The sequence below is a fragment of the Balaenoptera borealis genome (assembly GCF_965194805.1).
Source record: "Balaenoptera borealis genome assembly, chromosome: 11".
In the NCBI taxonomy this organism is placed as follows: Eukaryota; Metazoa; Chordata; class Mammalia; order Artiodactyla; family Balaenopteridae; genus Balaenoptera; species Balaenoptera borealis.
In genome coordinates this window covers 70,055,446-70,082,152 of record NC_138868.1, presented here as the reverse complement: position 1 = coordinate 70,082,152, position 26,707 = coordinate 70,055,446, and the positions used below count along the sequence as shown (strand labels likewise).

Sequence of the window (26,707 nt, the reverse complement as noted above, 5' to 3'; positions counted from 1 at the left end):
CCGATAGAACATGCTTTGCTGACCAATCTATTGTTTAAAAATGGGATCTCATTGCCTTTCACTCTTAGGCTTGAACCTTTTGTTCTCCTTTCCGAAACCAAGTCAGTCTCCTGAATTTGAGGACAGAGAATGAGTAACACACCATGGAATTATTCAGAAGTCTGTTGGATTATGCTGAGTCCCTACTCAATCGTCGACATTGTAGAGTTCACAGGGCCATTATCCTGATTTTTAGGACGCTGGCAACAAACAAGGCTCTTAAAGTTACTCTCTGACGACGTATTTGGCTTATTTTGGTCTGGAAAATGTAACCATCAAATCCACTGTTCTCTAGGAACACCCATCAGACAAGAAATGGCTCTCTGAGGCTACGTGGAGCCAGGACTTGCTTACATCACACCTGGGAAAGCTCTCTCTTTTATATTAAAAGCTATTGACCCACGAGGGATTAAAACCCCTTCAACTGTAGTCCTCTTGTGAGTGAAAAGCTCCTTATGTTTGTGAACCTACTTATGCACAGAGTTGGTAATATTTAGTCAACCCCCCAATGTGTCATAAAGTATCAGAGAATGAAGGTAAATAACCAGGAATGTACAATTAATTTATCAAATAAATATAGTCAATTATACTACCAACATTTCAGTGAATTAGTATAAGTAAAGGTAGCAGGTACAAAATAAGGAAAAACATGTAGAAAATAACCATAGGTGGCAATGTCCTCTCAAATACGAGACACTTTTTCGGAGGCAGTGAAAATAACTGTACCTACTTCCCAGCCTACTGTGCCCATGTGCTCTAAAACCTATGTTTCTCCAAAGACCCGAGAAATGAAGAGAGGCACTTCCTTTCTGACCTTACGCCCAGAATAGAAATTAACCACTGATTACACATCCACAGTGAAATTTGCAAGAATAAATTTACAGGCCAGAAGGTGAAACCGTGTCAATGCTTCTCTGTCTCCCGCCTCTGACCCTGCAGCACATGGAATTTCCCTGATGACACAGATTGGGGCTGTGTTCTATTATAGGAATTTGTGTACAACCATGTCTTGTTTACCTTCTCGACTTTTTTTGCAGCCCCCTGAACAGAAGCTGGCCCTAAGGAGGCCTCGGTTAACGCCTGCAGAAGAGAAGTGACTGCCTCGCCTTCAGGAGCAGTCCAGATGAGTTGAATAATGCTTTTTGAAACCATTTTTCAGGAGCTGATTATCCAGCTGTTGCTTCAGCTCATCCCCGAGCTACAGCTCCTTCCCCAGTAACCCGTCTGCCTCTTGGCCATTTTGCCTCTCATTAGCGCCTTTCCTGAAAGCAAACTGGGAAGGAAAAAGATGTGAAATTCGAGTGACTGCCGGTTTGACAGCAGGAGAAGATAGATAATACAGAGTGACTCAAGATTCTTATATTATCTGTAGATTTAAATTATCCATACCATGCCTTGTCCTCATTAGCATGGATAGTCAAGGTCTTGCTAGAATGGCTATATTTACTATATGGCAGGTTATGCAGCAAATGAGCCTACAAGTCTTCACAGGTATTCTATGAGGATGGTTTTCCATAAAGAGTGGCTGAAGCCAAGAAAAATACTGCAGATATAATCCTAAAAACAGTAACTGGAAACATGGGCTCTTAAATGTCACCTATCACCCACGGCTACACTAATAACCACTTATTTAAGTTGACATATTTCCTCCAAGAAACTACAAACGCAGTTATCATGCAAAGGGCCAGAAAACCCAGCAGGTCTTACAGAGGGAGGTGTAGGGTCAGAAGGAAGCTTCCATAATAATCAAAGGATAAGATGGAACTTTCATTCCTCCCAAGTCATCATCTGATTGGACAAGGGCTTGCTGTCCTGAGCTATGCTTTCTGCCTTTCCCCAGGGGAAAAGAATGACAGGTTTTAATTTTTCAATGATATTTTGTTACAGATCCAACAGGGAAATCAGAGACTCAGTGAGGAGACTGCCATAGTGATCCTTTGTGACAGAGAAGACCCAAGCCACACTGACCATGCCTGTAATTCCCTGCTAATTGGAGTAGGTCTGGAGAGAAGATACAAGGGTGAGTAACTCATTGTCAAGTTGTGATTCATAGCAATGAAACTAGAGAAAGGTCAGTTTTAAACAAAATAGCTGGCTCTTGCAGTGTGAGGGAAAGATTCCAGCTGACCTAATTTGGTCCTGGGGACCTGAAGGAGGGAAATAAATTGAAAAATTCTCGACTTAATACCAGTACCAGTCTGGTGGCTGGCAATTCGGGTTTTAAACACGCTAGCCCTGAAAGCTCATCGCTTTGTGTGTTTGATCTGTAAGTAAGAATTCCCAAAGAAGCTGTGTGCTGGATGGTTCACGCTTTCATTTATCTAACTCTATTGATCACCTGCCAGGCATTCAGCTAGATGCTGAGAATATAGCATGAAGCAGCCATATTTTTTAACTTCACGGCTCTAACCATCCAACAGGGGTGGTGAGAGCATGAATTACTGCTAGATACCTGGCAGAACCGTTCAAAGTCTGTCACAAAGGGTAATAAAGGCCTGAAGCTGGGAGAGGAGAAAATACAATCAAGAAATATTCAGGAGAAAACTTGGAAGGATTTGGCAATGTTTAATGTTAAGGGTAAGAAAAATTAGACGAAGATGACTTCAAGTTTTGGCTTCATTGAGAGTGGGATCTCTCCGGGGAGAAAACAGGCTGTGGACAATTTAGGGAGGAAGACAAGTTTTGGACAAGCTGAGCCTAAGGCGCTTACAGGGTATCTGGGCACATGAGTCCAGCACACGGAGATCTTCACGAGAATCTGAAGCTTAATTAAGAGATGGTCAGGGTTGTAGGGACATTTGGGTGTCATCAACATATCTGAGGTAGTGAAACCATAAGAGGGGATGAAATTGCTCAGTGTCTGAGCAATTTCGTAGGGAAATACGATTAGAAGGTTGAGCATGGTATCCTGGGGAAAACCAACAGCTGAGGATAAGGATGAGAAATTAGAATCCACAAAGGATACCGAGAAGGAACCGTCAAAGGGGCAGGAGGGATGCTCGGGAAAGCACAGTGTCACAGGTGCCAAGTGGGGAGAGAGTTCCAAAGCGGGTGTGACCCACAACGTCCAGGGCTCAACAACAGGGCCAATGTGCCGCTGCACTCAGCAGTTAGGAAGGACCGCAGTGACCCTGGCAAGAGCACTTTCACTGGCATGAGAAGGATGAAAGTCAGATGGAGGAGGGCTGGTGAGTGGGCAGGAAGAGAGGAAATAAGAGGCAACGAGTATAGATTAGTGTCCCAATCAATACTTGACAGGGTCACCCAGGGAGCATGCTAAAAACAGATCTCTGAGCCACATTCTGAATCAAATCTTCTGAATTTCTTCTGAATCAAATCTCTTCTCAATCAAGAGAAACCTAGGAATCTGTATTTTATCAGGCTCCCCTTGTGATTCTGATATACAGGTTGGTTGGGAACAGTAGACTATTCTTTCAAAACACTTGGCACAAAATGGAATGAGAGAGATGGGTGGGAGTCTGATTTAGATGGGAGGGGGAAGGAGGGATCAAGACGGGAGAGACTTGAACATACTTATAGGTTGGTGTCAGGGGAGAGGAGTGAGAGGTCAGGAGAGAAGAGGCAGAAAGAAGATCCTGGTGATGAAGAACTCAACAAAATGTTAGCCCTCTCTCTTTTCATTTTCCCTTTAGCAGAATGAAATGTCTGGCATAGTTATGAGTCATTGAATTCTCTCCCTGCTACTATACCTTGATTCATTTCCAGTTACACTGATTAATAAAGAATGATCGGTTTGTAGGAGAAGATCTGGGTGCATGCTACACATTAATTGGCTCTGCTAGCGAGTGCTACAGTTTTAGGTAGTATCTTACATAAGAAGAGTTGTACATCCTTCTTTCTCTTGTCGCTAGTTTAATCCTGAATGTCCAAGAAGCCAGGCTGTTTGAGAGCAGAATAGAAGTTCGACTAAATTATGAAAAGAAAATCTGATGCAGTTTTTCCTTCAAAAAGTCTGTGATGGGATCATTTCAAGAATTCCTGCAGTGCAGTGTGTTTGTGTGTGTGTGTGCCCGCGGGCGTGTGCACGGGCCCTTCTTGTTTCAGGACATCGGGCTGCTAAGTCACCACTTTAAATAATAGCTCCACACACATGACATCATAATAGTCTCCACAGCAACTGTGAATGATATTACAAACCTGTCTGGGACTAAATAGGAAAGATAGGCAAGAAGACAGGAGTGGGAGATCTCCTAAGCAACAAATGTGCTTTTTCCATGGAAACACCACCTCGTGGAAGAGAAAAGGAAACAGATAATAGACATAGGTACACAATGGTTCCTAAATATAGCATTTCACTAAGCACTCTGTCAATTGCAATTTAAAGACCATTCAACCTATGAGAATAATCGCTGGAAGAAAAGCTTCCCCTAGTTTAATGCTTCAAGAGGAGGAGGGCAGAGGCATTTTTCTTGAAGTCGGTCATCACGTATCATCACAGCTGCTCACAAAAGAGGGCAAATGGGAATGGAGCGAGATATCAGTTCAGGTTTGCTCCCGCTTTAAGACAACACCAAAGAACAGAAGCCTAACTTAAGAAGCCAGAGAAATTATGAGTAGGTAATGAGCATTATAAAAATCCCCTTATGGGCTTCCCTGGTGGCGCAGTGGTTGGGAGTCCGCCTGCCAATGCAGGGGACATGGGTTCGAGCCCTGGTCCGGGAAGATCCCACATGTGGTGGAGCAGCTAAGCCCGTGCACCACAACTTCTGAGCCTGCGCTCTAGAGCCCGCGAGCCACAACTACTGAGCCCGCGTGCCACAACTACTGAAGCCCACACGCCTGGAGCCCGTGCTCCGCAGCAAGAGAAGCCACTGCGATGAGAAGCCCGTGCACCGCCAACGAAGACCCAATGCAGCCAAAAATAAATAAATAAGTAAAAAAAAAAAAAAAATTACCTTCTGAAGAGAGTCAAGATAGATTCCTTTGAAATAGCAAGCTCCCTCGTGAATGGATGATAAAATGTACATTCTGAGAGTTATTGAAACAATTTTAGGGAATAATTTGCTCAACTGCTAACGACAGTGCGCATATGCATTACTCAGAAGTAAAGACCAGATCGCTAATGGCCCACTATGTGCAGTCACCTGCTACACCCTGGGAATCAGTATCTGAACTATCGCATTCAATGACCAGATGAAGAAGACTGTATCGTCCTGGGTGTCACATGAGAACCGGGAGCAAACATTCTCCAGGACACATGGTAGGTGTCTGGCTCTGATTCAGACCTGTTTCCTGACTCCAAAGCCCCTGCCTCTGCTCTCTGGGCTTAGTAGCCTCCCTGCACAGGCTGCTTACTTACAGAGCTGTTCACACCGTACTTTTTCCTGTAATCCTTTCATGATTAATGTCAACTCATCCTTATAATGCCGTCAACCTATTTATCAACGGCGTGCACAGTTTGCTCTCTACATTATAATTAACCACTGTTAGAGGAAAGGGAGACTTCAAGAGAGCCTGTCCAAGTTATCTTTTTTTATTGCTCAGGAAACCAAAGTCCAAAGAGAGTAAATTCCTTCCACAGAAGTGAGACTTGAGTCACAGTATTGCCTGGCTCTCGAACCCCAGCTTCTCCCCAACCCACATTCCTATGACCTAATCCTTGTTATTTACTGTTGATAAATTATTTTCCTAAGTGGGCTTCTCTATCCCCTCTTCCTTTCCCTTGCTTTGTCTCTACCAACTATAAATTCCTGGAGATTTAGGAGGCATTTTATATGATAAAAGTTTAAACCCTGAGGACTTCTTATTTCACCAAGGACTCCCTTTCACTCTGTTAACTGCTTTAAAGGAGACTTTCAGAGGACCTGGCTGCCTTTTTCCATCCCTCCCCAGCGCATCATAAAGTTGTACATCTTTAGGTTGTATTTCTCTTCTCTGATGTAATAGAACCTTCACCTATGAATCAAGCCATCGACCTTATTTGCTCATAGAGGGCCACTGAAATCATTGCCTCTGGCCTGCTTGCTAACCTTTATATAAAGAGGTCTCTTTCATTAATCTGCAGGAACATTGATTAATGTTCACACCAGTTACATGCATATCAAAGAAGACCCCGATGCTTTCACAACATTCAATTTCCTTTGAAGACCTTTAAAAAGTAAGACGTCTAGATTACCCATCACTAATAAATGGGGATTTGCAGGCTGATTAAAATTCACAGGGAGAGGAAGTCTATGTCTATTTCAACAATGTTGCAGCTTCATTAGTAAAATTCACTCATTTTTTTCTCAACTGTATGTCACTGGGTGAGTTAAAAGTATAGTTATATCAAATGGCTCTTACTGGGATGAAGAGCCTTAGTGATTGGGTTCCCTCCATATCAGAACAAGTACCATGCATAGTTCATGAGAAGTAAAATAAGCAACCTTAATAGCTGGCAGAACCAATGGAGCGAAGGATATCTGCCTTGACAGCCCTGTGACAGCCATCCCATTTACTCCACACTCTCCTTAACTCTTTGTTGGGTTGGGGAGAAAATTCAAACCTCTTCACAATCATCCCAGTTCCTCGTGAAAGCTGACATCACTTTTCCATCAAGACAAAGTTCTAGAACTACTCCTCATTCATTCTGGAGCTGGCATGTATGAGAAACTTTATAGAGTCTTCTGGGATATAATATTTGGCCCCAAAGGGACCCAAGCAAGTGTCAGAAACGGAAGCCACCGAGTCATTTGCTTAATTTCATTTCCTTAAATGAAATTAAGGAAAGCATCAGGTTCATGTTTGCAAGAACCCCCAAAATTGGATGTGCCATGACAATGTCAAACTCCCTTTTCCTTGATCTAAAATATCTTTCTGCTTAGCCAACAAAATGATGCACATAAATTCTTTTTTTGGTAACTCTCTAACCTAAAAAGACCCAGCATGTTATTTCTCCAAATTCCCTGATTAAATCAGGGGAATTAAATCAGGTAACCAAATGAAATCTTAACTTTTGAAACTATTATCTCAATTGTCTTTCTTTAAAAGGAACTTTCAGTAAGAATAATTTAGGCAAATACAATACCAGTGTCTTTCTCCAGTTGGGGAGAAAAACAACCTTGGATAAATCCAAAGTCAGACTTCGGGGCTGCTCCAGGGGCTATAATAAAAGGAGCTTTCCAGAGTAACACTTGGTCATTTTCCAAACCTCAGGTCTCTTCCAGCTAATCCTCCATTAGGATGTCATTTGTTTGGTTCACTTCAAAGCTCTGGCTACTTTCTTGTATTTTTCTGAAAACAAGGAGTTATCTGTGGAAATGATTTTGTCAGGCGATTTGGCAAGTCACTTACAATACTCATCAAAGTCAGTACTTTAATTAAACCCAGGAAGTCCCTCTGCCCGATGTGATTCTCCTCTCTGGGTTGCAATTTATCTCCGCCTTCAGCAGAACCCAATATTTCAAAGCAACAAAGGTGTGGAATCTCAGGCCTGGGGTTAGCTACCGTATGTCTCAGGATTTGGGCAAAACTGAGTAATCTGCTTTAAAAAAAAAAAAAGTGAAGGACAGATACTTGGTTTACTGACTTAGAGGCTGACAATGTACTCACCCTACCTCACGCCACAGAGCATGAAATGACCATAGCCAATGACAACTTGGGGGAAAATAAAGAGTCAGTATGGTGTCTGAGTATATTTAACTGCTAAATTTGACATCTTTGCTCTCTGGGCTATCCCTCTGAGTCTTGTTGGCCTCAGGTGTCATTCCCAGGGATGACAGCCGCTATCTTGAGGAGGAAGGAGTTGAAACACGGATTAATGTCATCCGAGAAGAATGTCTTCAATGCCATAGAATCTGACAGCCCTTGAATAAGCTGGACAGCTCATGGTTTCTCCACGGGACCACTCCTTTAGGCACCGTCAGAGGACTAAACCAGTAAAGTAAGATGAACACAGAAACAAAGGTGCTGCATAGACATAAAACGAAAGTCACAAAAGCAAGCAGCTTATGTGACCATAATACTATAATATATTTAAGCAAAACATGGCACGGGCAGCATAGCATGAACCCAGTCTCATTCTCCTACCCCCGCATCTACCAAATCTCCTTCTCTTTTGCTCCCAGTGAATGGCTCCACACCCACTGTTACAGGTTGAGTTGTATTTACCCAAAAAAGATTTGTTGGATTTCTACCCCCTCAGTACCTTAGAATGTGATCTGACTTGAAGAGAGGGTCTTTGCAGAGGTTATCAAGTTAAAACAAGGTCATTAGAGTGAGCCCTAACCCAGTAAGACTGGTATCCTTAAAAAATGGGGGTGAAATTTGGATACAGGGACAAACACACATAGACGGACAATGATGTGAATCAACGAAGGTAGAAGATGGCCATCTGCAAACCAAGGAGACAGGCTCTGAACAGATTCTGCCCTAACAGCTCTGCTGACTCCTTGATTTCAGACTTCTAACCTCCAGAACTCCTAGAAAATAAGTTTCTGTTTAAGTCATCCAGTTTGTGGTACTTTTAACAGCAGCCCTAGCAAAGGAAAACTCCCACCAAGCCAGACATTGACATTTCCTCTGTCTCTCTCTCTGGACCTATAGCCAAGCAGTGTTTGGTCCCACTAATTCTACCTCCCTGATATTTTCAGAATCCATTCACTTTTCTCCATCCATTGTTAGACTTTAGTTTAGACCACCATCGTCTTTCACGTGGGTCCCCACCAGAGGCTTCCAGCTGGTTGGCTGGCCTCAGATCTCGTCATCCTCCAATTCCCACTGTTGCCAAGGTGGTCTTTCTACATTGCAAATCTGTTTCTAAATCTCCACCACATACCTCTTGGCATCAGGGTAGAGAAAGTATGCTTAGCCTATACATGCCAGACCCTTCAGGATCTGACCCAGCCAGCTTCTCCTAGACTTTTATCTTGCTAATTTTCCCTCCCTCAAAATCACGCTTCCAGCCTTACCGTGTTTCCTACACCTGACAGGCTCACCCATCTACATGCGTTTGTTGATGTTATTCTCTCTGCAGGGAACATCCTTCCCCTTGCTCTTTACCTGGCAAAATACTGTCCTACCACTGCCAGGTGTTAGCACTTCCGGGGGCTTCTCTGGGAAGCTTTCTCTCATCCCAGGTAGGCTTAGCTCCTTTCCTGAACTTCTTCCATAGTTTCTGTGCATGGCGCTCTCAAAAGTCTTGCTACATTGCGCATTAATAGCATCTGGCCCGTGAACAACTTGGGAGCAGAGGCTATGTCTTGTGTGCTCTTGTATCCTTGTTTGTTTTGTATCTAGCATAGTGCTGGACACATATTAAGAACTTCATACACATCTGTTGCATGGGATAAAAGTTTTAATATTTAAAAGCAGGTGATACTAATTCTATAACACTCTGAATGCTACAATTTAAGAAAACATCACAGTATCTTTCCTCTCCCCCCCCCCCAATTTATTGATAGTATCCTTTATACAGCAGTGAGCAAGTGACAGATTATCTTGCCCTCATACAACATTGATATAGCATATTCCCAATCTCTTTTTGGTGTGCATAACCAAAAACATGAGTTCACATATACTCTGCTCATCCATCTGATTTACGACTAATTAAGACCAATCTGATTTAAGTCAATTCAGTGCAATTCTAACAAACACATATGCACGGTGAGTACTGCTGTATATGTTGCACGTTAAGTAAGCGACTGAAAGGGGTGGGAGTAAGGAGGGCAGGTGGCATGGGAAAGATCAGAAATACTAAAGTGAACAACAAGGTCCCTGTGTTCTGTGTAAGCTCACCGATCATCGGGGGGAGGCATACCTCCTTCTCTGCAATATTCAATTAAGCTGCTACATGGAACGATGTAGGGTAGACATGACAGAAATGGCTTGTGTTCACGTTCTTTTCTAAGTTTCTAAGATGATGTCAGGGCTGAACACTAAGGCTTTCAAGAGCAGACAGTGAAAGGCACTCAAAGACATCCCTGGGGTCAGCCTCGTTAAGGGAGGCGTCTTGAATCCAAACTTGCTGGGAGGCCACCCTGGGGGAGCTCTCAGTCAGTGACTGATATATCCTCATGGAACCACCCAGGAACACAGCCATAATTCTTTAAGAGGAAGCTTGTTCACCCAGCACGGGCAGACATGAGGCTGCTTTTGCAGTCAAGTTTCTTACAGAGGGTCTCAGGGAAGAAGAGCATCATTTCAGGCAGAAGATTTAAACTCCTTTTAATTAACCTCTGTGGCTTCACTGTGAAACTGGTAGGGCTCAAAGGAGAACTCCACGTGACCCTGCACTTGAAAGGCCCTCCTTTCCTCTCTTTTCAGTTGATTTTTCACTTCTTCTTCCTAAAACCTCATGAAAACAGGTCACGCATGACTTGTGATGTGTGATGCTTCCGCTCGAAGGTTGATATATAAATACACACAGCATGTCTGTTTCCTATCACAAGGGAAAACCTCGCATGCTCCCCAGAAGTCAAGGCTGAGGAAGCAGCAACGAGATGGATTCACAATCAAAATCACTCAACAGTGATCTCACCCTTTATCTCTCTATTTGCTTGTGTAAACATTTGCTGTTGTACGTCCTCTACTGCCTCCAAAGAATTGCTCAGCAAAGGATTATTGGGAATACTGTCTAGGATCAATAAATAACATATATAATAGTATGAAAATAACTGCACTAATAACAGGGACCAATCTCAGGAACTCTTTCATAATTATATTCTACAAAAATTTTAAGGTGCTGGATGCTAAAGGTGAGGGCAGAATTCTTACCTACAATGGGGTATCTACACAATAAGCCCCTAAGTGTGGATCTAAAACCTGAATATGTAAGAATTATGTGGTTTGCTAAAATGCAGATTCTTGGGCCTATACTCAGAGTACCATGCCAAAATCTGATTTTTAAACAGGAATCCCAGGAGTTTCTGATAGAGGGCTTCTGCTGATCAAGTCATAAGAAACAACACTGTGAATATTTATTCAGGATGGCTTTTGTTATAGGCTCATACAACTTTCATGTCATTCTTATATGAACTCAAGCAATACAAAGAACAGACTTTAGAAATCACAAACATTCAAACAGCATGGATTACAAGGATAAGCCTTTAAAGTAAAAGAGCAAGTAGAAGAACCATCCTGATCATTAATGGTAAAGGAGACAAGATGGTCATGAGCTATATGTGCTGTGGAAATTAATGATGTGGAGGACCCAAGCCACATCACACAGTGAAGCTTTAGTCAAGTGTCTGTGGGTGATTCTCTCCATCTCCCCCAAAGAACTGATCTGGTTAAATGAGGTTCAGAATTTCAAGGAGGAGGATTAGGGAAGTAAATATAAACCTTAAGGATAAGCAAGAAGTGCTGGTGATTTAATCCATTGGGAAATAGTTCATCTTAAAACTAATCTTTCTTTTCTCCCAACTTCTTCCATAAGACAAAGAATTCTTCTGCTACCTCTATTTGTTTGGATATTCTTGATTCCCTGATGAACCTAGAGCACATGTAAATACATTCCCTGGTTGACTGGGAAGAGATATTCCGGGATAAAAGGCAGAGCTAAATTTTGTAGTCAAATTAGGAAGTAGTTTTCAAGGTCAAGCCTTGATTTAGGATGGTACTTGTTATGGACTACATGTTTGTGTTCCTCCCAAATTCATATGTTGAAACCCTAATGGCTAATGTGATATTTGGAGATGAGGTCTTTGGGAGGCAATTAGGTCATGAGGGTGGAGCCCTCATGATGGGATTAGTGTCCTTATAAAAAAAGCCTCCTTCCTCTTTCTGCTCTCCATCATGTGAGTATATAATGAGAGGATGGCTGTCTGCAAACTAAGAAGAGAGCTCTCACCAGACACTGGATCAGTTAGCACCTTGATCTTGGACTTCCCAGCCTCCAGAACTGTAAGAAATAAATGTTTGTTGTTTCAGCCATCAAGTTTATGGTATTTTTTTACAGCAGCCTAAAAAGACTGAGGCAGTGACAGAGGGAACAAAAAACAGCACAAAAAATCAAAGAAAATTTTCTTTTAAGGAAATAAACACAGTGGACTCAAATTTCAATTAAAAATGTGAACTGCAAGAAGAATTTTAAAAAATAATGCAATGTTGAGAGTGTAGTAAATAAAAGAAAGAAACCAACTAACATTTTCCCTCATTAGCTGAGGAGATAGTATGATTGCAATTTGGTTAAAAAAAATAAAGCTAAGCTAAGATTTTTGTTACAGGAAGCTACTGAAGAGAAAGGTGAAAAAATTAAACATGGGGCTTAAGTCAATATAAAATTTATACTATTGAAATTTCTGTGTCAAAGCACAGACTCCGTAGAACAACTAGGCAAAAGATCAACAAGGAAATAGAAGACTTGAACAATACTATAAACTAACTAGACCAAAGAGACATCTATATATCACTCAGCAACAAGTTACATTTTCTCAGGAACACATGGAACAGGATAGATTACGGATAGGCCATAATACAAGACTCAATACATTTTAAAAGATAAGAATCATGAAAAATACATTCTCTGACCACAATGAAATGAAATTAGAAACCAATAATAAAAGGAAATTGTGGGACTCCTCATGTATGTAGAAATTAAACACACTTCTAAATAACCCATGAGTCAATGTAGAAATCACAAGGGAAACGAGAAATACTTTGAGATAAATGAAACCAAAAGTATGACATACCAAAACTTATGAGATGCAGCTAAATCAGTGCTTAAAGGGAAATTTATAGCTGTGCATGACTGTATTTAAAAAGAATAAAAATTTCAAATCAATAACCTACACTTCCACTTTAAGGAGCTGGAAAAAGAAGAGAAAAGTAAACCTAAAGCAAGTAGAAAGAAAGAAATAATAAAGAAGATAGTGGGAATACCAAAATAAAAAAAATAGACCTGGGACTTCCCTGGTGGTGCGGTGGTTAAGAATCCACCTGCCAATGCAGGGGACATGGGTTCGAGCTCTGGTCCAGGACGATCTCACGTGCCATGGAGCAACTAAGCCCGTGTGCCACAACTACTGAGCCTGCGCTCTAGAGCTCACAAGCCACAACTACTGAGCCTGCGTGCCACAACTACTGAAGCCCGTGGGCCTAGAGCCCATGCTCCACAACAAGAGAAACCACTGCAATGAATGAGAAGCCCACACATCACAATGAAGAGTAGCCCCCACTTGCCACAACTGCAGAAAGCCCACGTGCAGCAACGAAGACCCAATGCAGCCAAAAAAAAAAAAATTAAAAATAAATAAATAAATAAAACCCAGGAGTCTTAAAAAATATATATATAGACCTATAATAAGTAGAGAGACTGAATTAATAATAATAATTTTAAAAAATCTTCCCCAAAATAAAAGCCCAATTTCAGATGGCTTCATTGGTGAATTCTACCAAACAATTAAACATGAATTAATTCCAAATCTTCACAAACTCTTCCAAAAAATATGGGAGAAGGGAACACTTCCCAACTCATTATAGAGCATTACCTTGATGCCAAAACTATCATAAGAAAACTACAGACCCATATCTCTTATAAATATATATGCAAAAATTCTCAACAAAATATTAGCAAACTGAATCAAGCAATGTCTAAAAGGGATTATACAACATGTCGAGCTGGGATTTATCCCAGAAATAGAAGGCTGGTTTGACATCTGATAATTAATATAATATTCTATTACAATAGACTAAAGAACAAAAACCACATGACTATACTAATAGATTCAGAAAAAGTGTTTGACAAATCCAACACCCCTTTCAAGAGTAAAACACTAAATAAATCAGGAATATAAGGGGACTTCCTCAATTGATAAAAGGCATCTGAAAAATCCCCACAGCTAACATAATACGTAATGGTGAAAGACTGGATGCTTTCTCTCTAAGTTCAGGAATAAGACAAGGATGTATGTTCTTGCCACTTCAATTCAACATTGTACTGAAGGCTCTAGCCAGGGCAATTAGCCAAGAAAAAGAAATAACAGACATCAAGTTTGGAACAGAAAAAGTAAAACTACCTCTGTTTGTAGATGACATGATCTTGTATATAGAAAACCCTGAGAAATACAAAAAGAAACATTAGAGCTAATGAGTTCAGCAAGGCTGTAGGGTACACGATGAATACACAAAAATATCAGTTGAATTTATATGCACTAACAATGAACAATTCAAAATGAAATTAAGAAAGTAATTCTATAGGAGGCCATAGCATCAAAAAGAATGAAATCCTTGGAAATTAATATAACAAATTAAGTCATACATACAAGTATATGACTTGTACTCTGAAAACTACAGTGTTGTTGAAGGAAATTAAGACCAATAAATGGAGAGATAGCCCTTGTTCATAGATCACAAGACTAAATACAGTTAAGATGGCAATACTCCCCAAATTGACCTAGAGATTCACACAATACCCACAAAATCCCAGTTGGCTTTTTCTTAAGAAATTAACAAGCTAATATTAAAAATTCACCTGGAAATGCAAGGGACAAAATAGCCAAAACAATCTTGAAAAAGAAGAAAAAATTTGGATGAGTCACTCTTGCTGATTTCAAAGCTTACTATATAGCTACAGTAATCAAAACAGTGTGGTACTGGCCTTAAGATAGATGTATAGTTCTATGGACTACAATTGAGGGTATAGAAATAAACACTTCCACTTAACGATCAACTGATTTTCAATAAAGATGTCAAGACAATTCAAAGGAACAAAATAGTCCATACAACAGATCCTTCTGGGACAACTGAATATCTACATGCAAATGAATAAAGTTGGATCTCTGCGCGCATCACACCAAAAAAAAAAAAAAAGACTCAAAATGAATCATAGACCTAAATGCAAGAGCTAACACTATGTAACTTTCGGAAGAAAATATAGGATTAAATCTTCATGACCTTGGCTTAGGCAAAGCCTTCTTAGATATGACATTAAAAGCACATGTGACAAAAGAAAAAAGATAAATATGAGTTCATAAAATTTTTAAACTTTTGTTGTTCAAAGACCATCATCAAGGAGGTGAAAAGATAATCCACCAGTTAGGAGAAAACATTTGTAAATCATCTATCTGATAAAGAACTTGTATCCAGAATATCTAAAGAACACTTACAACTCAATAGTAAAACAACAAACAATGGCAAAGAATCTAAATGGGCATTTCTCCAAGAAAGAAATACACATCCTCAATAAGTACATGGAAAGATAGTTAACATCATTAGCCATAGGAAAAGGCAAATAAAAACCACAATGAGATGCTGCTTCAAACTCAGTAGAATGGTTAGAATCAAAATAAACAGATAAAGACAAGTGTTGGTGAGGAAGTAAAGAAATTGCTCATATATTGCTTGTAGGAATGTAAAATGGCATAGCACCTTTAGAAAAAAATCTAGCAGTTACTCAAAATGATAAACATAAAGTAACCATATGACCACATCCACTCCTATGTATATTCCTAAAAGAAGTGACAATATATATTCACATAAAAACTTGTACATGGATTATCCATAATAACCAAAAAGTAAAGAAATCCAAATGTCCATTAACTGATGAATGGACAAACAAAATATTCCATACAATGCAATATTATTCTGCAATAAAAAAATGAAAAACTGATACATGCTACAACACAGATAATCCTTGAAAACATTATGCTAAGTGAAAAAAGCTACTCATAAAAAAATCATGTATTATATGATTTTATTTATATGAAATGTCCAGAGTAGGCAAATGTATAAAGACAGAAAGTAGATCTGTGGTTGTCAGAATCTAGGAGGATTTGAGGGAGGTAGGGAATGATTGACAATAGGTACAGGGTTTCTTTTTGGGGTGATGAAAATGTTTTAAAATTGGTTGTGGTGATGGGTGTACAACTCTGTCAATGCACTAAAAATGATCGAATTGTACAGTTTAAAAATAAGCAAACAAGGCACATATTTCATCACTCATTTTATTACTATCAGCTTCTCAGTTAAGCTGTCTGATACATTGATGAAGGAAGTTCTTAGGGAGTCAGCTGCCTCATTTTCCTTGGCCAGTTCCCAACTAGAGGCTGAAAGGTGGGGTTTGGAGAGTAACCCCAAAGGATTAATGAGAGAGGAGAGTTGATGGGTCCTTAAATATGAGTATTGTGTGTATGTGTGTATATGTGTGTGTGTGAGGTGCTCATGGGATTTTTAAAAATGAATACTGAAAAATAGTGATTAAAAGAGGAGTTAGAACCATTTTTTCTTCTCATTGCTTCTTAAATCAATCTAAAGTTGGTTTAGAATTTAATTGCATTATTTTAAAACAGTTCATTTTTTACGCTTAATTACTTTCGAACTTGATTATTTTCACCCTCAATAAAGGTGTTTTAAAATGAACTCTCTGGTTTCCTTGTTTTTTTAGATTTTAAATTTATTTATTCATTTCTTTCTTTCTTTCTTATTTATTTATTTTTGGCTGCATTGGGTCTTCGTTGCTGCGCGCAGGCTTTCTCTAGTTGTGGCAAGTGGGGGCTACTCTTCGTTGTGGTGCGCGGGCTTCTCATTGCGGTGGCTCCTCTTGTTGCAGAGCATGGGCTCTAGGTGCGTGGGCTTCAGCAGTTGTGGCACATGGGCTCAGTAGTTGTGGTGCACAGGCTTAGTTGCTTCACAGCATGTGGGATCTTCCCGGACCAGGGCTCGAACCCGTGCCCCCTGCATTGGCAGGCAGATTCTTAACCACTGTGCCACCAGAGAAGTCCCTCTGGTTTTCTTAAGTCCTAAATAGAATAGCTAGAACATTCCACAAATGAGGAAAAGGGAAGAGGTTAAGAAGTAACAATTGTGAATGACCTAGTCTGGTGACTTCCAAAGTCTTCCTGACCGAAGAAGGCCAAGAGACATTATTCTAAAAAAACATTAAGACCAACAAAACAGAAACGTTGCACATACAGACCCTATTATATACTCCACATGAGCTGCAGGAAACTCTTACCTTAGAATCCAAGAAGGTGATCCTTGAGTTTGATAATAGCTATGATTTTCATTTAAAGAACTTTAGTGACTCTAAATATAGGAGATACTTTCAGTAGGTAAGTAAAGTTTACTCCATGACCCCATCCTACTTTTTAGCTTTGTTACTCAGTCTCTTCCTCCCAACACCTGCATAATACACATTCACGCTTAACGGAAACATCACGATTCCTCACACATCTACCCACCTTTGTGCCTTTGCTTATACTCTTCCCTCTGCCTATAGTGCCTTTTCAGGGTTTTATCTTCACTTATCAAAACTGTAGCCATCCACAAATGAACCTATCTATGCAGCAGAAACAGACTCACAGACATAGAGAACAGACTTGGGGTTACCAAGGGGGAGGAGGCTTGGGAGAGGGATGGATTGGGAGTTCAGAGTTAGTAGATGCAAACTACTACATATAGAATGGATAAACAACAAGGTCCTACTGTATAGCACAGCACAGGGAACTATATTCAATATCCTGGGATAAACCATAATGGAAAAGAATATAAAAAAGAATGTATATATTTGTATAACTGAGTCACTTTGCTCTACAGCAGAAATTAACACAACATTGTAAATCAGCTACACTTCAATAAAAAATAAATTGGAAAAAAAAAAAGACTGCAGGCATCGTTCAAGTTCTGTCTTCAATGCCACTGTCTTTTAGGAAGCGTCTTCTGATTTCTCCAATCAGTGCCATCTCTCCCACCTGTGAACTTTACATAGCACTTCCTTTGAACATCTCTTATTTAATTTTATGTCACAGAAAGTATGTACTTAAATTGTCCCTTCACTAGAATTTAAGTTAGCAATGGATTTGGTTCAGAGCAGGCTCTCAAATATTTGTGAAATGAGAAAGAACGCCATCGCTTCTCTCTGACACGATCGATGTCATTTCTCTTCAGTCAATCTTTACCAATTCAATTCCCCGCATCAAGACAAGTCTTCTGACAGAACTGCATATAAATCCTGGCTTAATTCAGATAAGAGAAGTCTCTGCTCTTCTTTCTTCCTGTTTTTCTTATCCTGCTGTGTCTATGAATATTCCCTAATTAACCAGCACTCCAAGCCCTGTTATAGTCTCCAACTTTCTCCCATTCCTCTAATTGAGAAAAAAAAAAAAATCCACTGGTAAAACTGATAAAATAGATTCATATCATTCTCATTATCAGGTATGGATTCAGAGTCAATGTGCAAAATGGTGGGTTTTTGTGGCGGTGGGATGGAGAGGTAAGTAACCAGTTGTCATTTTTATGGTTATTCTGAGACAAAGAGAAAACAATGGTTTAGTATAAAATTGAAATGTTTTTGTAAGGAACACCTTAACGAGTAAGACAAGGGAGAAAAATGTGGAGACACTTTCACTCTGGGTTAACTCTAAATATAGGAAAACAATAAAATAGCTAACAGCGAGTGTCCCCAATGTGCCTAGTACTGTGTGAATTAACCACTGTTCATGTATTACCTCTTTCAGTCTTCAAGCTGCCCTATGAAGTAGGTCCTATCTTTCTCCCCCATTTTGAAGAGGAGGAAACTAAGACATAAAAAGTTAAGAAACTTGTTAGAGTTCACACAGTGAGAGCAAATGTGCAAGTCAAGTCTCCTTATGCAGTCTCAACTCTTCTATCCTTCTTTCTTCTGAGATGTAGAGGTGTTTGGCCCTTCGCAAGACTTCCTGAATGACCTCTGTTGAGACCACTGCAATTGGATCTCTTCCTTCCCCCAATTATTCCTATACCACCGGAGTATATCAAGAAACAGAAAGAAGACAGTCATTCAATAATCTTCTTATTTGGCCATTTACTAATTCTTCCTTGAATTCAGAAAAAAAAACCTTTTTGAAGATCAGAAGCCAAATAGGACATATGAGAGATCCAAAGTCAAAGAAAGAAACTAAACTGGCTTTAATCTCTCCTAATCCTGGATTTTGAAATACTCTCCAATTAAGTGTGTTCAGACAAGAACCTCTCCTATGAAGGACGCCAAGGACTGAGGCCAGTAATAGTCTTTGCACATTTGCTCTTTTACTCCAGGGGGAGTATCTGTTAAGTGCCTACTGTGTGTGAGGCATTGTCTTCAAGTCAGACAGACATGGTCTTTATCCAGTGAAGCTTTTAGGATGGAAGAGGGAAGCACTAAAGCAATGTCTTTAATGATGTGATTTCAATTATGATAAGTGCTCTCAAGAAATGTAGGGTGCTTTGAGATCTTAAAGAGGGGAACCTCACCTGATCTGAGATGCCAAAGACAGCTTCCCTTGAGGACAATACACTTAAACCAAGATTTCACAGGTAAAGGGAGGAAGATCGGAAGCCTGTAACTTAAAAGGGAAAAGTTTTAAGAGACACTAAAAGTCTAAAAAAGAGAAATTGGGCCTAAATACTGAACTGAAATATACAAATGATTGAACTTTAGAATACCTTTAAAAGAGTATAAGGTTTATTCTTTTCAAATATGTAATGTAGCATAAATAAATGTTATTAGAGTGTTTTCAGAGATAACGCAAACTTGTTTTAAGGACTAGGTATGAACTCATTAGAATTACTCTGCAGAGTCTCATTAGTATCTTTAAAAAAATTCAAAAGATAGTGTCCTTAAGAAGAATCTGGGGGCTTCCCTGGTGGCGCAGTGGTTGAGAATCTGCCTGCCAATGCAGGGGACACGGGTTCGATCCCTGGTCTGGGAGGATCCCACATGCCGCGGAGCAACTAGGCCCGTGAGCCACAACTACCGAACTTGCACGTCTGGAGCCTGTGCTCCGCAACAAGAGAGGCCGCGATAGTGAGAGGCCCGCGCACCGCGATGAACAGTGGCCCTCGCTTGCTGCGACTAGAGAAATCCATCGTACAGAAACGAAGACCCAACACAGCCATAAATAAATAAATAAATAAATAAATAAATAAAATCTATAAAGAAAAGAAGAATCTGTCTGACAAAAACCTGTGCATAGACTAGATGCTCAGTAAATACCTCCTGTAAGGGTGACTGAAATACTCCTTCTAATATAGATTTTACAGCTATATATATGTATATATGTACATATATATATTCTTTTTCATATTTGTTTCCATTATGGTTTATTACAGCATATTGAATATAATTCTCTGTGCTATACAGTAGGACCTTGTTGTTTATCTGTTTTATATATAGTAGTTTGTATGTGCTAATCCCAAACTCCTAATTTATCCCTCCCCCCCTTTCCCCTTTGGTAACCATAAGTTTATTTAAGACGAACAAACTTTTATTTACAGCTCTCATAACTGCTGGTTTTCACTTTTGTATCTGATCTCTAAAGTTTTGTTTTGTTTTTTAATCCCCAAACAATCTTTGATACCAAAATATATTGTTTTGCCCACCATGTCACTCAGCTTAGACAGTACCTGAGCTAGAATGAGCTTTTGGCACACTTGTTTTTCATGAATGCACAAAGCAAATCCACATTCAGTTTCCATCAGGGACCATGTGCTTCACTCCAAATATACACACACTCTCACACGCACAAAGCAAATACACAGAACAACCTGCAAATTCCAAACAAGTTTTAACCTACATTTACAATAATTATGAACTAGAAACTCTCCGAACCCCATTTTATGCCTCTGTAAGTGCTTTGCTATTATCAAGGAATTACTTAAAAGTTCATTTCTGCTATGGGAGTTGCAGAGACACACCGTGGAACAAGGGCTGTACATAGTACATCTGAGTTCTGAAAACCGAACGAACCACAGTTAATTATTCAGCGATCACGAATAAATATCAGTGGGAAAGCAAGGACCTTTTTGCTCAGTAAGTGCTCAAGGATACATTGCTCAAAATGTATGCAAAACAAAACAGCTATGTTATAAGCAGCCGCATTCATAAACCTCAGACACAAAAATAAAAAATTAGGAGATATCTCTGGGAAAGGTTTCCATTTATCTTAATGCTTTCCCTTCCTTGCTCTGTGCCACAAAGCTGTAGCCTCCAGAAGCCTGGCAACGGTTTGCTTCCAGCCTTTCCAAAAAGCTCCTGCAAAGGGAGGTTCTGAGTGTTCCCTGGCTGGCTGACTCTCTGTGGTTACTTCCACCTTCTCTGGCTGAGACGCTGTTCCCTAGGCACTGAGAACACTGCCGAGTTAGATAGGAGTTTTTTTTTTTTAATGCTGAACTCAGGACTATATTTTCACAAAGAACATTATCTCACTATCAGGTTCTTTTTAATTCCCTGATTCTTACAAGCGTAATTACCCAGAAATGCTCCTATGCAATCAGCTAGCCCATTCAAAAAGCTATATCCTGTTTCATGATGCTGTCAGGAGAGAAGAGGTAGGCTGGAGAAGTTTTGAGGTAGGATGCAAAAGGAAGACACAGGCAGAAAATATGTAACCTGCAAATCCACATATTTCACACCCGAGCAGGATTTCTCCATTTCGTTTTCCATTAAAAGCTGAGTAATTGCAATATGAAAGCGTGAACACAGATTGAAAAGTAACAACTAACAGCATATCATTCCGTGAGGAGTTGAAAATGAAAAGTAAATTAACTGAGTGTTGGCAAGTATCAATATCCCGGTAATATAACACCCATCAGAACTCATGTGTGTAATACTGCCTCAAACAACTCACTGGAAATGGAAATAAAATGCATTAACTTAATGTCTGAAGATTTTTAAGGTCAGGGAATTGGTATTTGTTCACAGCAAAAACGCAGTGATGACTCATCTCCTTCAGATATATGTGAAATTTGTTACACTTATCATCCAGGGATCATTATCTTATGGTTCCTGCAGGGATCCCAGCTTTTAATTTCCTGAACACACTTAAAACCTCAATGACAATGTTAGATGTCATGGTATTTCATTTTAAGGTGAAAAAGATAAATGTTCCAAAATGGAATGCACTCTTTGTTTACTTGACCACATTTCTAAGGAAATTTAGGTAGATATGAGAGATGTTGATCCAAAGCCTTATCAGGATAAAGGAAATTGGACAGGGCTATGGTAAGTGGAAACCAGGGTGACCAAACACATACTCATGTTTACTCACAGGTATAGAGAGAACCTGCCTCACAAATGAATCAGCAAGAAAAGTAAATTACCTTTAAAATGGAAAATTGAGAAATGAGAAAATGTAAATGAGAAATTAATAATAATTTTTTGACCAATGTGACTCATGTGCCAGGAAAAGTTTATAGTAATACATGAAATATGGGGGCAATTTTAACCACATGGTATTCAAGAGTATGCTCAGCATTTGAATTGTTTATTTTAAATACATGTTTAAAATATAGTCATGTACCACAATGTTCACTGCAGCTCTATTTACAATAGGCAGGACACGGAAGCAACCTAAGTGTCCATCAACAGATGAATGGATAAAGAAGATGTGGCACATATATACAATGGAATATTACTGAGCCATAAAAAGAAACGAAATTGAGTTATTTGTGGTGAGGTGGATGGACCTAGAGTCTGTCATACAGAGTGAAGTAAGTCAGAAGAAGAAAAACAAATACCATATGCTAACACATATATATGGAATCTAAGAAAAAAAAAAAAAAGGTCATGAAGAACCTAGGGCCAAGACGGGAATAAAGATGCAGACCTACTAGAGAATGTACTTGGGGACACAGGGAGGGAGAAGGATAAGCTGGGACAAAGTGAGAGAGTGGCATGGACATATATACACTACCAAATGTAAAATAGATAGCTAGTGGGAAGCAGCCGCATAGCACAGGGAGATCAGCTCGGTGGTTTGTGACCACCTAGAGGGGTGGGATAGGGAGGGTGGGAGGGAGGGAAATGCAAGAGGGAAGAGATATGGGAACATATGTATATGTATAACTGATTCACTTTGTTATAAAGCAGAAACTAACACATCATTGCAAAGCAATTATACTCCAATAAAGATGGTAAAAATAAATAAATAAAAAAATGTCTAAGAAAAATCTAAATCTAAAAAAATATATATACATATATAGCTCTGCTTGGTTAATTAGTTTAAAGACTGAACAGCAAAACAATCATTATCCCTTCATACATGCAAGAAATTCCTAAACATTTGCTTCTAAGCTAGTTTGAAAACACTGCGAGAAGAACAGATAAAGTTCCCCAAGGAGACATAATATCCTGTTACTAACCAATTGTTATATCCAAATGTCTCTAGAAGTTAATTTTAAAAATCAGTGTAATTGCTACCATGTTTCTTTGATCAATGATGACAGATTCAGGCAGCTAGCTGCACTAGAGCAAGTCATTTTCCCCCTCTCTTACTCTCCTCTGTCAGCAGCCACCCTACCCCGCTTCCAGGCTGGTGAGGAAGAGGTGAGAGAGTGTAAGAGAAATGATGGGTCTCCATGGGAAAATCTCATGAAGTAAATTTCAGCGAGTACATTCACTGATCACCAACAAAAATTTCTAAGCATCACAGAAAATTCACATCCACCAAAAATACTAAGTGGGCTCCAAACCAAGAGATACAAACATTACAATAGACTACTCAGGTGAAAACTAAGGCCACCAATGGGATGTGATGGTTAGATTACACATCTTCATTGCTAATGGTCGGTGGCTTGGAACAGAGAGGATGAAGATGCAGGAAGTTTCCAAGCTGCTCTGTAATCTAACAATGTGTTAGGGTCACTGCTCTACCCTCCATTTTCCCACGTCACTGTCTTAGTTGGGAAGGGGTCCCCACGGCAAACCAAATGAAATTGAAGAGAGGTATGGGTACTTCCCACCCCCATCTGCTCACAGGAACTGATTAAGAACCAGACTGGGATTGAGACAGGGCCAGGTTTGAGTCTTGAGCAAATCAGTTGACCATTTTGAGTCTCCATTTCCTCAACTTTAAAATGTGATTTAGGGCTTCCCTGGTGGCACAGTGATTAAGAATCTGCCTGGCAATGTGGGGCACACGGGTTCGAGCCCTGGTCCAGGAAGATCCCACATGCCGCAGAGCAATGAAGCCCGTGTGCCACAACTACTGAGCCTGCGCTCTAGAGCCCGGAAGCCACAACTACTGAAGCCCACGCGCCTAGAGCCCGTGCTCCACAACAAGAGAAGCCACCACAATGAGAAGCCCGCACACCGCAACAAAGAGTAGTCCCCGCTCGCCACAACTAGAGAAAGCCCATGCGCAGCAACGAAGACCCAATGTAGCTAAAAATAAATAAATAGAAAAAATATATAAAAAAATAAATAAAATAAAATGTGATTTAATAATGGCGACCTCAAGATTAAATTAAACCATGCATATAAAGAAGTTAGAGCAACAGGCACAGAATGCTTTACTCAACAAACGAAAAGTGCGTTTATTACTGCTAGTATCATCTTCAGCAAATGGAGATGTTTGCTCACTGGTGAGCTGGAAAGAGGAGGTGGGAGGGCAGAAGCAGTCCAAAGCAGGCCACCTCACCTCTCCTGCAGGCTGGAGTTCCAGGCAATGCCCAGAGACTAGGTCTATGGGGTGCCAGGTCCTTGACCTAGAGAAGTGTCCATTCTCGGACAAGGACATGCAGACTGCACTCTTGCCTTGGCAGGAGGAGGGATAACTGCAAACTGGGTGAGCCTGGAAAGGACGATGAGGTTTCACCCCGAATGAGAACAGAATTTTCTGGTTAGTAATTTAAAAAAATAAAATAAAACCTCATTAGGAAACTCTTCGGACAGAATTATGAGGCTCGAACACTGCAGTAACGGAAACCTCATAACTCGTTGGATTGAGAGAACACTGAAGCTTTCTTGACTTTACGGAAATAAGTAGAGAGCTGGAGGGAGCTGAGGACTGGGAATCCATCACCAGTTGTTGATGGCCTAATGAGGGAAAAAGCAGACGCTTTATCACACAACTAACTCATTCAGCTTGTAAATGAGGAGAGAACATGAGTTTTCGGTTAAAGGATGACATTCTTTGTTCACTGAATTTACTGTCTGCCCCCTCTAGCGTGCTTTCCTGGCTCGTCACCCCTTCCAAAAACTTATGCTTGCAGGCGATGTGGCGAAGGGACCCTGGCAAAGACTATTACATACTGATCACTGGACTGGGGCCCAGGACTGTGGACACTCCTGGCGGCAGTCTAGGCTCTGGCTTTCATATGAGTTGACTTGGGTAAGAACGACCCTCCCTGAGTTTCAGTTTTCTCATTTGTAAAAGGGGGATAATAGTAGCTATTTTACTGCATTATTTTGAAATTTAATTTTTGTAAGGTTTAATTTCTGTGATTTGTATAAAGCATACAAAGTAGTAACCTGTAAGCCGTTTCAATTGTTATTATGCCATTTGTACATTCAGAGGGGATTTCTCTGAATTTCCAGAGAGGGCTTTCTCTTTATACTTTATTCTTTCTCATAGCACGCTCTTCTTTCCCCCAATATTTACTAATGTGTGGTTATTGAAGCATCTTTTCCCGCAGATGATACCTGTCTAAGGGCAGAGATCACGCCTGTTTTGTTCATCAACTGCTCTGCAGGGCCATGCCCATTGCTGGGTAAGAGTCAGCGCCTGGTAAATACTGTGGGATGAGGGCCCACCAACCCCAGTCACTGCCCAGCCCACTCTAGACGTCAGAGAAGCGTGGTCCCAGGTGCTCCAGGATACCCTCCTCCTTTGACACACATGCTGCTGATCTAAACCCTTGGGCGGAGGAGGTTGGCTCGATTTTGTCACTTAGACAGGAGTCAAGAGGTATCTGTCAAGCTCCTCTTGTCTGTCAGACTAGGTGGATGTGAGAATTCAAAGGAAGACACAATTCAGGCTTCTGCCTCGCAGGAATTCTGATGGCGAGTGCAGCAGGAAGTTGGAAGGGGACATATTCGTGACGCTGGAGGCACTGGGGCAAATTTCACAGGACGTGGCCGGCCCCGTTAGAGCTCCACGCCCCGAATGCAGACTGTGGGCTGGGCACTATGTTTGATGCTTTGCCTACTTAACCTCATTTCCATCTCCACAGACATCTCGCAGGAGGCATTACATGTACAGATGAGCAAGTACAAGTTCAAAATGTTTAAATAACTCGCTCACCGGCACTCAGCTAGTAGGTATCAGAGCCCAAATTTGAACTCAGGCCTGTCTGACCCTGAATCCTCTGCTCCAAGCATTACTGCATGTCCCTACTGCCCTGGCTTTTCTGAGGAGTAGGGACACTGTGCCAGTGAGGGATGCAAGGCACCAGAGACCAGCCCTCCTGGAATTCAACACTGCTGCTAGGAACAGAGTAAGATGATGTAGGATGGGCATATACATTGGGGTTAATTGGGGTCAGTGACAAAACCTCTAAGTTTAAGTAGTGAAAGGAAATTCTCCTCTTGGAACAGTGATTGGTCGTGAGGTAGAGCAGGGTTTGGCTTGGGGGAAAGACTATGGGATTGGAGACCACCTAGGGAGGATTATAAACTAATCACCTGCAAAAGAGGACAATTCTTGTGTCATTTATTCCTTGGTGATTCCCAGCCTGGTAGTGGAGATGTAGAAGATATTAAAGTATAATTAAATATAATTAAGTTTATAAGGTTATTCTGCATTCCTCAAGCACAAATTCATAATAAAAAAGAAGAAAATAATCCTTACCAACAAATTGGTCCATACATATTAACACTTAACTTTTTTTACAACATATTTTTTGAATATTTTCCTATTTGTTTAGGAAGGTTACCCTGGGAAATATACTCTCAGGGATCTGCCCCTCTGGGTGGGAATACTGAAAACTCATCAGCACAGCTGATGGGCACATTCACAGAACAAAACACATATAAATACTGAGAGGACCCTCAAGG

General features: G+C 40.4%; 1 protein-coding gene across 10 annotated transcripts in view; it reads right to left on the bottom strand.

Annotated features, from left to right (window-relative positions):
* The window catches only part of FAT3 (FAT atypical cadherin 3), a 702,395-nt gene that overhangs the window by 280,055 nt on the left and 395,633 nt on the right, over positions 1-26,707 (bottom strand). Inside the window, exon 5 of one of the 10 annotated variants that reach the window (XM_082340433.1) lies at positions 7,559-11,878. The exons of the other annotated variants lie outside the window; for them this stretch is intronic. Coding sequence (XP_082196559.1) covers positions 11,715-11,878 — 164 coding nt within the window. The 3' untranslated portion in view covers positions 7,559-11,714. Of the gene's footprint in view, positions 1-7,558; positions 11,879-26,707 lie in introns of those variants that run through there. 10 annotated transcript variants of the gene reach the window in all.